Source organism: Natrix helvetica (assembly GCF_964273705.1).
Source record: "Natrix helvetica genome assembly, chromosome: 4".
NCBI lineage: Eukaryota > Metazoa > Chordata > Lepidosauria > Squamata > Natricidae > Natrix > Natrix helvetica.
Genome location: NC_138550.1, coordinates 36,643,203 through 36,655,864, shown reverse-complemented (window position 1 = coordinate 36,655,864; position 12,662 = coordinate 36,643,203). Strand labels below are relative to the sequence as shown.

The 12,662-nt window shown below is 39.7% G+C and overlaps 1 protein-coding gene across 3 annotated transcripts in view; it reads left to right on the top strand.

The window, feature by feature from the left end:
- The window catches only part of MORC1 (MORC family CW-type zinc finger 1), a 64,802-nt gene that overhangs the window by 2,251 nt on the left and 49,889 nt on the right, over positions 1-12,662 (top strand). For 2 of the 3 annotated variants that reach the window (XM_081950383.1, XM_081950381.1), the window contains exons 3-6: positions 597-631; positions 2,732-2,800; positions 8,860-8,947; positions 9,912-10,020. In XM_081950383.1, coding sequence (XP_081806509.1) covers positions 597-631; positions 2,732-2,800; positions 8,860-8,947; positions 9,912-10,020 — 301 coding nt within the window. Of the gene's footprint in view, positions 1-596; positions 632-699; positions 735-2,731; positions 2,801-8,859; positions 8,948-9,911; positions 10,021-12,662 lie in introns of all 3 variants that reach the window. The other variant, XM_081950382.1, reaches the window with a different exon arrangement.

The following is a 12,662-nucleotide window of genomic DNA, read 5'->3' as shown; positions in this document are numbered from 1 at the left end:
GGTTTTTTTTCACCATAGAACTGCTCACATTATGTGCCATGTGCACTGACATTTCTTTAAAAACTGCCTTTGAGTTTGGGCAAGCAATCCAGTACCCCTTTCAGCGTATCTCAACATAGTCAAAATCTTATGATACAGTTGGGCAGGGTAAATAGATGCAAGAGGAAGATAGTTCTCTTTTTGGTTTGCTTGTTCACAGCCTTAGCATAGTTTTTTTAAAACAATCATTTAATTTCTCCAGATTGGGAAAGAGGAATCTTTTAGCCTCTTTTTCTGGGGTTTGAACTAGAATTCCAGATGCAGAGAGGAGAATTCAGCCTACAGCGTAGTCCCAATACTGCAAATTCTTTTGGCTTTCTGTATGTTTAATCCACTGGTTTGGTGGCCTTATAATTTACACTTTATTGTAGCTTTTCAATTAAATTTTATTGTGTTTTTATTTTACAATTTAGTGGCAACTCATATTAATGTGAGTTGATACAATTTAAACTATAGTGTTCTGCATTTCCAGGACATAAATTCTAAGTAAAAAGGTAATACTTATTATTACTCTGTGTTTTTTTTTAATACTTTGAATATCTAAACAATATTTTCAGAGATGCTGGTGCCACAAGACTTGATATTTATACTGGTGAGTTTATACTTATTATTACTCTGTTTTTTTTTTTAATACTTTGAATATCTAAACAATATTTTCAGAGATGCTGGTGCCACAAGACTTGATATTTATACTGGTGAGTTTCTATATATATATACTCTAGATATTAAATATGTACTTTTCAGTGACTTCTTTCCTTGATTGCATTGTTTTATTGAATACTGCATTAAAGTTACATTAGCTCCCTTGTGATTTGGAAGATTTCTTTCTTCCTATTTAACAAGGCGAAGATCTATCCTATACCTGGATAGAAGTTATAATGATGTTCCTGTCTTTAACCTAAAGATCTAGTAGCATATATGTTTTTATATACATATACATACATGTACACATACACATGCAGGCACACATATACAATGCATTCACTGAGTATAGATGAATGAGAAAAAATGAATTTCAATTGTAGAATCAGGCTGCAGCAGAACAAAATTGGCAAAAGTGAAGGGGGTCTGAATACTTTATGAATGCACTGTATACACCTGCGATGGTGAACTTATGGCACGCCTGCCAGAGGTGGCATGCAGAGCCTTCTCTGTCGGCACGCATGCCGTCATCAGCTGCTCTTCTGGTTTTTGGTGCACACATGCATGCCAGCCAGCTAGTCTTCATGGGCATCAAAGTGCCAGAAAACAACCTGGAAAATGCCCCCAAAACAGGCTGTTTGGGGGCCAGTTTTGGGTCTTTTTGAAAGCCATTTTCAGGCTGGTTTTAGGCTGGTGTTCAGGTTGTTTTCCGGTGCTCTGGCGCCTACAAAGAGCAGCTGGCCTGAAACTGGTCTGAAATACATCCAAAAACCGGAGGATTTTTTGGGCTGTTTTCTGGGGCATTTTCGGGCAAGCTGGTCTTCGTGGGCACTGGAGTGCTGGCTGGGAAATGACCTGAAAACTACCTGAAAAACTGCCTGGAAACGCCCCCCCAAAATGGCCTGAAAACAGCCCCCAAAATGGTCAAAAAACAGGCATGCGTGCGCCAGCCAGCTGGTCTTCAGTTTTCCGGCACGTACGCATTCATGCACGTTCCAGTTTGGGCACTGAGTGCCGAAAAGTTTCGCCATCACTGTTATTCACACATACACCCAGAGAGAGAGCTCGGCTTATAAATATATAATCGTTTATTAAACGGTAATACATACAACTGTAAACATGATAAAACTAATCTGGCACTTGTTGGTTTTTTTTATCAACTGGAAGAAAGAGAAGGTAAAGATCTTACATATATGGGGATGAGGGAAAGAAAAAATCACACTGAATTTGATGGCATATGTTTTATTTATTAATAAGCATGTTTTGGCTAAATATGAGAGAGGAATGTGCAGCCTTTTATTCTCTGAGGACTTCAGTTGTCTTTTGAGTATTGTGTTAATTCCATAAAATGGGCATTACCAGAAACAGCTCCATTTCATTTAACTTGGGCTTCATTATAATTAAACTAACTAAACGTATTTGTTAGACTTATTCCTCGTGTGTTTTTCTCCCTCTGCCAATTTATAATTTTATATCAACTTTTAGATGGTTGCCGGGGTAGTGGTGGTGAAGAGTGGTATAGCCTAGGCTTTGTAGGGATGCATAGAGTTTGCTGCATCTTAGTTGAGATTAAGTAGATGTGCAATACCGCCAGAACAAAGCTTGATTTATTTAAATTTAAGCCATTGCTGAAGAAATGGAAATAACTTTATTGCAACCTTCATAAGCATAAAGTTATAAAAAATAGGGAAGAGATCAATAAGTTCCTTGGATTTCCTTTCCCTCTGATTCCCCACTCCGATGTTGTTGTTGTTGTTTTTTTCATATAAGTTCTGCTACTTCCGAAAGGGGCAGAGAAGTATGCAGGTAACATGACCTGCCTTTTCTGTGTGCCTGGTTGGCTTTCTCTAAAACACGATTTTTCAACCTTGGGAACTGTAAGACGTATGGATTTCAACTTGCAGAATTCCTCACTCAACATCTGGCTGGGGAATTGTTGGGATTGAAGTTTACATGCCTTAAAGTTGCCAAAGTTGAAAAATACCACTACAGATACTACTGCGGAGGGAACTAAGAACAAAACTTCTCTTTTCCATGTGTTCTCTTTCAGTGAATAATGATCAACTGAGGGGAGGATTTATCCTGTGCTTTCTAGATGATGGATGTGGCATGTCCCCTTGTAAGTACTATTTCCTTGAACATGAGTGTGATGTCATGGTTTCAGAGTCATATTTGGTTTGTGGACCCATGGGAAATGGGAAAGAAAGATCCATGTTCTACTATCAATTCAGCCATAATTCTGATTGGACATGTCGACCTAGACATGGTTTTTAACCATAGCCGCCTTCCTCAATAATGTTGTGACTAAAAAGACAGGCACATTACCTTAAGTTGTGGAATGAAAGGTAGGATTTGCATATGAAAAGTAGTTCTTTTCAGCCTACAAGTTTGACTAAAGACTCACAAACAGACTTGAACAAGAGAAAACTCCCTCTGCAACTCCAAATGGTATTCCCATGGCTCATTTCTGGATTTCGCTATGAAACAACTTAAAAGAAAAATATTGTTATATTTTTTATGTTCTAAATGAGCGGAACCTTATTTAGACACTACAATCTTAGCACAAGTGTAAAAATAATCCTTTTTTTAAAAAAAATAGAGCTGTGGATGGTCACAACTGCAGCTACATGATCCCATGATTCTTGGAGATCATCATCTGAAGGGAAGAAAATCTCACTGAAATAGAAGAGACAAGGAGCAAATAATGAAAGCAGCATTGATTTGTAGCAATGTTGCTTTCAATCTAATGAAAAGTTCCAATCCTGCAGGTGCCTTTGCTCTGACAATAAAAATCATAAGTTTAATTATAAGCAATATTATACAGGCACATTACACATCATCAGTAAATGTCTTAAAACGCAACCTGCTCAGTTCCAGAGAGGGGTTACAGGTAGTCCTCAACTTACGACCACAATTGAGCCCAAAATGTATGGTGTTAAGTGAGAGATTTGTTAAGTGACTTTTGCCCTCTTTTACGATTTTTTTTTTGCCACATTTCTTAAGTCAGGGGTGTCCAAACTTGAGAACTTTAAGACTTGTGGATTTCAACTCCCAGAATTCCCCAGCCAGCCATGCTGGCTGGGGAATTCTGGGAATTGAAGTCCACAAGTCTTAAAGTTCTCAAGTTTGGACACCCCTGTCTTAAGTGATTCACTGCAATCGTTAAATTAGTAACAGGGTTATTAAGTAAATTTGGTTTCCTCATTGACTTCGCTGGTCAGAAGGTTGCAGAAGGGGACCACGGGACACTGCAACCGTCATAAATGTGAGTCAGTTGTCAAGCATACAAATGTAAATCACATGACCCATGAGGATGCCAAAATGGTCATAAGTGTGAAAAATGGTCATAAGTCACGTATTTAGTGCTGTTGTAACTTTGAATGGCCATTAAACAAACTATTCTAAGTTGGTGACTACCTGTATTAATAGGAACTTTCTTCTGCTATTCATGGAATTTCAAATTTGAAAAAAAAAATATGGCGGGGTCAGGAAAGTGTTCAAAGGGAGCCTTCAAATTTCTAAACATGTTAAAGATAAAGCTCATTCTTTATTTTTATTTTTGTCACAGATATTTTTCTAGTCCCCAGTTCCAGTCTGATAGCTCTTTCTACCTTTATAATACCTTTTGCAAGGCATGGCGCACAAAATACTTAATAACCAATCGTACAGAATTCCATTTTTTAGTTTCGTCTGGCTCTTGTCATATTCTATGCAAGGTAAAACAGAATGTCTAATGCCGTGATGGCAAACCTAGGGCACGCATGCCACAGGTGGCACACAAAGCCATATCTGAGGGCACGCAAGGCATTGCCCTATGTCAGCTCCAGCGCGCATGCGCATGCTGGCCATCTGATTTTCAGCATTTCCTCCTCCCCGGGCTTCAGGAAAGCCTCTAGAGCCTGTGGATGGCGAACAATGGGCCCAACAGAAGTCCGAAGGCTTCAGTGAAGCCTGCACGCAAGCGCAGGGAGGAGAATGGGGTGTTGTGCGCGCATGCACGGGGGGCATTGCATTATGGGCATGGGTATGCATGTGCATGCTATTGTGCACGGGCACCCTTTTGGCACCCAGCAGAAAAACGTTCACCATCACTGGTCTAGTGCATCTTAACTTATATTGATGCTATATTGAACCCTGTTCCAGCAAAAGAGAGAGAGAGAAAGACTTTACTAGGTAGTGGTTGTAGGAGGGTGAACCAAACACTGGCCGGTGACTGCATAGATTAAACTGTGTGAAATTTATTTTTGGACCATTCTTCAGTCATCCTCACTCATTTAAAAATGAAGTGTATTTCAACTGCAGCTATCCTTTCCGTATGACAGAATTTCTTTATAATATCACTTGGATGGTAACTTATCCCAAGGGATGAAATATTCACTCTGTCGTATTCCATAGCCTAGAGCAGTGGTCGGCAAACCGCGGCTCGCGAGCCACATGCGGCTCTTTACACATTTTAATGCGGCTCTTCTGTGTGCCGGGCACCCGCTCCCCTCCCTCCTCTCGGGCACTTCAAAACAAGCGCCCCTTTCCCTTTTTTCTTTTCGACCCACAATGATTAGGGAGGATCCTGAAGTCGGGCGGGGACGAGAAGCGAGGAGGCAGAAAAAGAAACGGAGGCTAAGGAGCTTCCCTCCCCCCCCCCGCCCCCTCCCAGCAAAAATCTAACCGGGGAGCCGGGCGGGCAGTAGCAAATTAGCCGATCACGCCACGTGATCGGCTAATTTGCTACTGCCCACGCGGCGTGATCGGCTAATTTGCTACTGCCCGCCCGGCTCCCCAGTTAGATTTTTGCTGGGAGGGGGCGGGGGGAAGCTCCTTGGCCTCCGTCTCTTTTTCTCCCTCCTCGCTTCTTGGGGCTCCACCAATGGGGGAGCAAGGCCCGCCCAGCGCCAGGCTTTGGGCTAACACAGAGGTCTGCAAAGTTGGCTGTTTTAAGACTGGTGGACTTCAATTCTCAGAATTCTGGGAGTTGAAGTCCACCAGTCTTAAGAGCCAATTTTGCAGATCCCTGGGCTAATATGATTGATGCTCTTGGTGGACTTCAATTCTCAGAATTCTGGGAGTTGAAGTCCACAAGTCTTAAAGCTGTCAGGTTTGAAGACCCCTGGGTTTTTTTTTCTAAAGGGTTAGGGGTGCAAGGGTCTTGCAACTTGACAGCTTTAAGACTTGCATGCTTCAATGCCAGAGTTCCTGAGCCAACATGACTGGAGGAGGAATTCTGGGAGTTGAAGTCCACAAGTCTTAAAGCTGTCAGGTTTGAAGACCCCTTGGGGTTTTTTTCCTAAAGGGTTAGGGATGCAAGGATCTTGTAACTTGACAGCTTTAGACTTGCGTGCTTCAAATGCCAGAGTTTATTGAAACTAAAAACAGTGTACCATCCTATGTATTTTCGGTTTTAAAAATGTGGCTCTCAAAATAAATTTCAATCGTGGTTTTGGCGAGATTTGGCTCAGTTGAAAAAAAAGGTTGCCCACCACTGGCCTGGAGTACCAGCAGAGTGAAAAGAGACAGCAAAAGGTATCCTGAGTTCCACTTTCTCATAAGAAACGTTTGAGCCAAATCACAAGGAAGACAAGGAAACTAACTACACAGCCAGATTAGATATATATTCAGATAGGCTATAAGTATCAGAATATTGCAAGTTTAATTGTGCTTTACTTTCTCACCCTCTTATTCAACCAGGGGGGGGGGGGGGAGGCAGGGAACTAGCCTGCATGACGTCCTAATGTTATCTCCTTTCCCAGTACTTAAGGCGTTCTGCTCATTTTGTTCTCTAATGGCTTTGAAATCTCTAGGACAGGGATGAGGAACTATGGCCGTTTTATGACCTGTGGACGTCCACTCCCAGAATTCCTGAGCTTGGCTAACTCAGGAATCCTGGGAGTTGAAGTCCACAAGTCATAAATGGGCCATAGTTCGCCAGCTCGGCTGTAGGGCAATCTACACCAAGGCTTTGAAACTGTCATATGCAAGCAACCAGGTCCACATGTGTAGGGTTCAGGTTAACTAACTTATTGTATTCTACCTAGAGGATGTAGGAATAATACAGGTATAATACAGGAATCTCTCTGGACTGCTTGGGAACTTCCTGGGAAGTTCTAGAGTTCTTGGGAACAGATAAGGTACCATGGAATTAGGGACAGGGAGAAGTCCCTAATCCTAGTCTCTTGCGACTGCTCACTGACTCAAGGTTAATTTCCTGTTTGAGTCCTCTTCATTGTCTCGTTGGCAGCTTCCCATCAAAACCTGAAAATGGTCTTTGCAACCCTTCAGCAGATTTGATCATGTCAGACAACCATACCCTGTTATCATCTGCCAACAACATTACACAGAGTTACTGGTAGTTGATCTTATTGTAGTTGATCACATATTCAGCCAGATTTGGCATTTTTATCCACTTGTCGAGTTCTTCCCAAGTACTTAGATAGGGAGATGTTACTTGATGGTGTTAAAGGTATGTTACACAGGATGTAAGCCATTCAAAGTAAAGCTGCCTTTTGCAATTGACCAGTGGTGATTTTGATAATGCTAATAGTGTTCAGGGAGGTGCTCCAGTGTTTTGGGATTTATTGTTATTATAATAGCATTTTTTGCATAATACAAAGTTATTTTCCATATTGTTTCCCATGGCAAAAATATAGTACTTCAACAGTTTGCCATGGCTTAGATTTTTTCCCCCCATTCTTCACTATAAAGTCTACTGCTTTGGGATTTCTTGAAAATCTTGAATTCTGGTAAGATGTGGTCCTTCTAAGCTTTTTCAAATTCAGATATACAGATAAATAGAGACAAATCTCTACACATTCCAAAAATTTTTTTTATTATAATATCGTCAGCAGGAGTTATAACCCTAGGTCCGTGATGGCGAACCTATGGCATGTGTGCCACAGGTGGCATGCGGAGCCATATCTGAGGGCACCTAAGGGGTTGCCCTATGTCAGCTCCAGCGTGTGTGCTGGCCAGCTGATTTTTGGCCTTCCAGGGAGCGGAGGAGGCCGTTTTCATCCTCCCCGGACTTCAGGAAAGCCTTCGGAGTCTCTAGATGGCAAAAAACGGACCCAATGGGCCTACTGGAAGTTTGGAAATGAACTTCTGGTTTGCCCGTTGGACCGTTTTTCGCCCTCCCCAGGCTTCAAGAAAGACTCCTAGAGCCTGGGGAGGGCGAAAAATGACCCAACAGGCCTACCGGAAGTCCAGAAGCTTTCGTGAGGCCTGTGTGCATGCATTGAGGGTTGTACGCACATGCGTGGGAGGCATTGCATTATGGGTGTGGGCACGCATGCACACGCTATCGCGCACTCGCACCCTTTTGGCACCCAAGCAGAAAAACGTTTACCATCCCTGTCCTAGGTTAACCCTAAAAATTAAAAGAAAAGAAGATTTAGACTATTTCATAACATGGGAACTATTCTATAAATGGTTCAATGACAAATATTGAGACTAGAGGAGTGGAATTAGGTGAAATTTGGTTTATAGGAGGGAAAAAAACAGGAGTAAATATGTTTGACAGTTATATAATCTATAATGGAAGATAAGATATGTTATAATATGATTGATGTTATCACATATTTGTTTATATATTACTGCATATTTGTATATGTGATCATAACGACAATGATGATGTTTGTATGCTTGCATGTTTACATCCTGGACACCTAGAGAGCACACTGCTCAAAATAGAAAGCTAATGAATGATATAAACAATAAAAAATATTTTTTTTAAAAAGAAATGGAGACAAATCTGCTATGTGAAGGCATACCGAATATAAGACATCTAACTTTGTAAACCAATAGTTTTTGACACATTTCTTGGACTAGAAAGAGTTGCTAAGACCATAGTGGTGAAGGACCAAGATATTAAGTTCAGATTGTCATATATTGGGTTTGAATGTCACATATTATAGCCACTAGGTAAGTAATTTGAGATAAGACATAATCTTTTAAATATGGACCTATAACATACATACATACATACATACATACATACATACATACATACATACATACATATATATATATAAATCTCTACTTTAGACAGTTACAACGATTAATGAAGTATATCATACAATCTAACCAAATTTTATATGTTAGAGTATGATTTTTTTTAAAAAAATATGTACTGTTAACACAACAGGAAATTTGAACAGCATTTGAAACTATGTCATAAACCTATTTTAGGTGAAGCTACAGATATTGTATATTTTGGAAGATCTTCTAAGAGAAAAGACCCTAAAATGATTGGACGTTATGGCAATGGACTGAAATCGTAAGACTGACTTCTTTCAACATTTTATTATATCATTTTTATTCTGGTTGTCTTGGAGTACAGGAAGAAATATATAAAATGCCAAAGTTTTGCAGGTTAAATGCTAGAAAATGAAACGTTTGCACCAAATCTAACAGTAACTATCACTGATAATATCTTTATATGCAAACTCGTGAAGCAATATATAAGCAATGCTGTTATATTTGGAAAAATGTGTTATTTAAAATAGGTAACAAATGTATTTATGGACATAAAAGAATGTTGCAATCAGTGTGAAAGCAAAATAGATTTTATGTTATATTGCTGCAAAATACAATGATAACCTTAACATCAACAAAGCAAAACATAATTTTCATTGTTCCATAAATACTTACCTGGGCGGGGGAGGGGGGGAGCTTTAATAGATATACTTGTTTGGTTTTTTAAAAAATCAAAATCCAAGGCCAGTTTATCGTAAGTACTGAGATAGAAACTTGCCATGTGTGTGGATAGGATGGGCGTACATTTTTGTAATAAGTGGCTACAATTTTAAATCACCATAAAACAACCTTCACCCTTATTCAGATTCTGCCGTATGTGAGTAGATAAGTGATGAGAAGGAGACTGAATGGCTAATTAAGCAGTTGTTAGAGAATGGGGAAATGCATAGAAAAGAATAGGATACAATTCAAAGCTACAATTTGAAAAGGATAATCCTGACATTCCACCCTGGATTCTGACAGTAACAGAGAAAATAAAACATTCAGAAAGGGGTATGTGAGAAAAAGGAGACAGTAAAGAAAACTAACTAAATATATTATTAAATTCTGGCTCTAGCATTTATATCTTACATGAATCCGTCTGGTATTATCCGTTTTTTAAATCAATAAAGTAAGGAAAAAAAGAAAACTATTCAGATTCATTGTTCCGATTCAATAATTCATATTTTAAAAATGATTTCTCCCCCCCTATATTTTTACTACAGAGGATCAATGCGTATAGGGAATGACTTGATATTATTTACCAAAAAAGAGAATACAATGACGTGTCTTCTTTTCTCTCAGACGTTCTGTGAAACAGAAGGTCTCAGTGAGGTATGCTTCTTCATAACTACATTTGAAGTATTTATTTCCCATTTTTATGTCCTGGTAAGAACATCAAGTTCGTTCAGATATTGTTATGTAATTAAAACATGACCGTGGATAAATAGCACTAACACTGAAGTGCAAAGAAACCTAAAGAAATATTATATATTGCATTTATATTTTTGTCATTCCTTCCTACTTACATAAAAATGCAGTGTCTATTCATGTTGCTTTTGTGTTACTTTTCCAGGTCATTTTTATGTAAATGAAAAACATTTTAAAATCCCAATGAATCCTCCACCACAAAATATATGAATTAACTTGTATCCAAAAAAGAGTCTCTGTAACATGCAACCACTTTGTATGTTTCATTCATGGGCTTTGATCGTTATAAATCAGCTGATTCTTTTTTCCCCAATCCCACATAATACTTAAAATAAGCTTATAAAAATATTTATTGCATATGGGAAAATTTGGAATGTGGGTAGCACTCTCATGAATATTTACAAAAATGACAGCCTGATCAGGGAATTTCCCATTCATAAATTGGATGTAATTGTGGGGGAAGATTGACTTAAAACTTGCAATTACCAGTAGATAAAATGGATTAAGCCATGTCCACTGGCCCACTTGGGATAGAATCTAGGCATCACTCATGCTTAATTTTTATGTTATAAGAATACTTATGGGTTTATATATGTCTTACGTCAGTGATGGCTAATCTTTTTTTTGTCACGTGCCAAATGCACGTTCATGAAAGCGCACACACATGCCTGCACCCATAATGCAATGTGTGTGTGACTCCCCCTTGCACCCCACCTCCCCATGCATGCATGTGTGACCTCCACACATGTGCCCTGCTCCCCGCTGATGTCTGCGTGACCCCCATGCACATGCGTACAATCCCCCTGTGCCCCATTTTGAGCCTGGAAGGCTTCCTGCACCACCCTGGAAGCCAATTCAGGGTGCGGGGGGGAATGCGTGCCCGCAACCATGCCTCGTTTTGGGCCCGGAAGGCCTCCTGCACCAACTGGAAACCAAAACGTGGTGCAGGGGTGCCGCGCAAAGTCCCAAAATGCAATGTGAGTGCCCCCCATGCATGTGCCCTGCCCCTTGTGCATGCGCATCCCTGCATGTGCCTCACTCCCCCCACGCATGCACAGCAGAGATCTGAAGACCAGCTGGCTGGCAGGAGGTGCGCGCACATGCGCAGTGGATCTGGGCTGGGGCGACAGCTGGCATGCCCGCAGAGAGGATTCTGCATGCCATCACAGTCTTAGGTGTTCAAAGATAAAGATGATACTGATATTTAACCCTCAACATCCAGTTGTATTTGTAAACATTATTGTGTGTATTTTCACCCATCACAGAAAGAGCAGCAAATCTGGCAATAAGATTTTCAAGACACATTTATGCCCCAAATTTGCTGTGTTGGTAACCCCAGTCTTAGCCGCAAAAATAGATATATCAGAATAATTTAAATATATCAGAATTCAAGGATTAGCCTCAGCAGAGATCGTTTTATAAAACGTGCTATTTGCATACACCATTAGCCTCATATTGAAAATTGATTATAATATAACTCCAAGCAGCACTGAACAGAAGTACAAATGCTGCTCTAAAAATCTGTATTCTATTCTTGTCATTTCCTATAATTGAGAAATACTTTTGAATGAATAGGTAGACATAGTAAAATACGCTTCTAGATTCTGTTTCATTTTATTTGAGATACCCTTCTGCCCTGGCAAGTTTAAAGTAACAGACTTTATCACATGGAATCAGCAATTGAATCTTAATTAAGGCAATAGTTTGCTCCAGAATTAGACAAAAGAGTCATTTTTCTGCCTTCAACATTTTAATTAAAATCTACCATTAAAAATCTGGTTTTGCAAATTACTTGAAATGGGTAAGATTTTAGGAAAGGAACCTAACAGTTTCAGTTTTTTCTATCTTTAACCCTGCCTTGTACTCTCACCTCAATATGTGCAACTTTTTAAAAAACATACTTCTGCACCGGGGAAGACAATGTCATTATCCTGGAATATCTATGTCCCATATCCTCCTATCCAGAAGGAGCAGTTCCTTAATATAAGGAAACTTGTATGAAAGTTTTAGAACAAATTGCTGTAATGATTATAAATGACGGCTACTGTCATAACTCTTGCCCCTTCATTTCTCATTAAACAGATGACAATGGAAGAGTGGATAATGACTAAATATGTGCTTCTCTGAGGATGGTGTGTCTGTTATTTCTGCCTGGCCACTCTGCTGTGACAGTGATTGATGGGATGTTTTGAACATGCATCTGATTCTAGGGCAGAAAATCATGTTCCCATTTAGAAATAATGTTTTGCCCGAGGATCTAATTTTAACCCATTGAAGAAATGTGGGAAAGAGAAGGCTGAGCACACAAATATAGGTCAGGTTCTTAGTATTGAAAGTAACCATCTATGGCCCAGGTTGCAAACAGTTCCCAAAGCATATTTTTCATGCCTGTCTTGCTACTACTGTGTTCGAATAGTATAATTATTACACGTGGAACACATGGCTGATAAACATTTTGAGGCATTACAGACAAAAACTGTACAGTAAACCCAAAAGATTTGAAACAAACTCTCAAGAGAAAAAAAGGGGAAATATCTATAGTACCC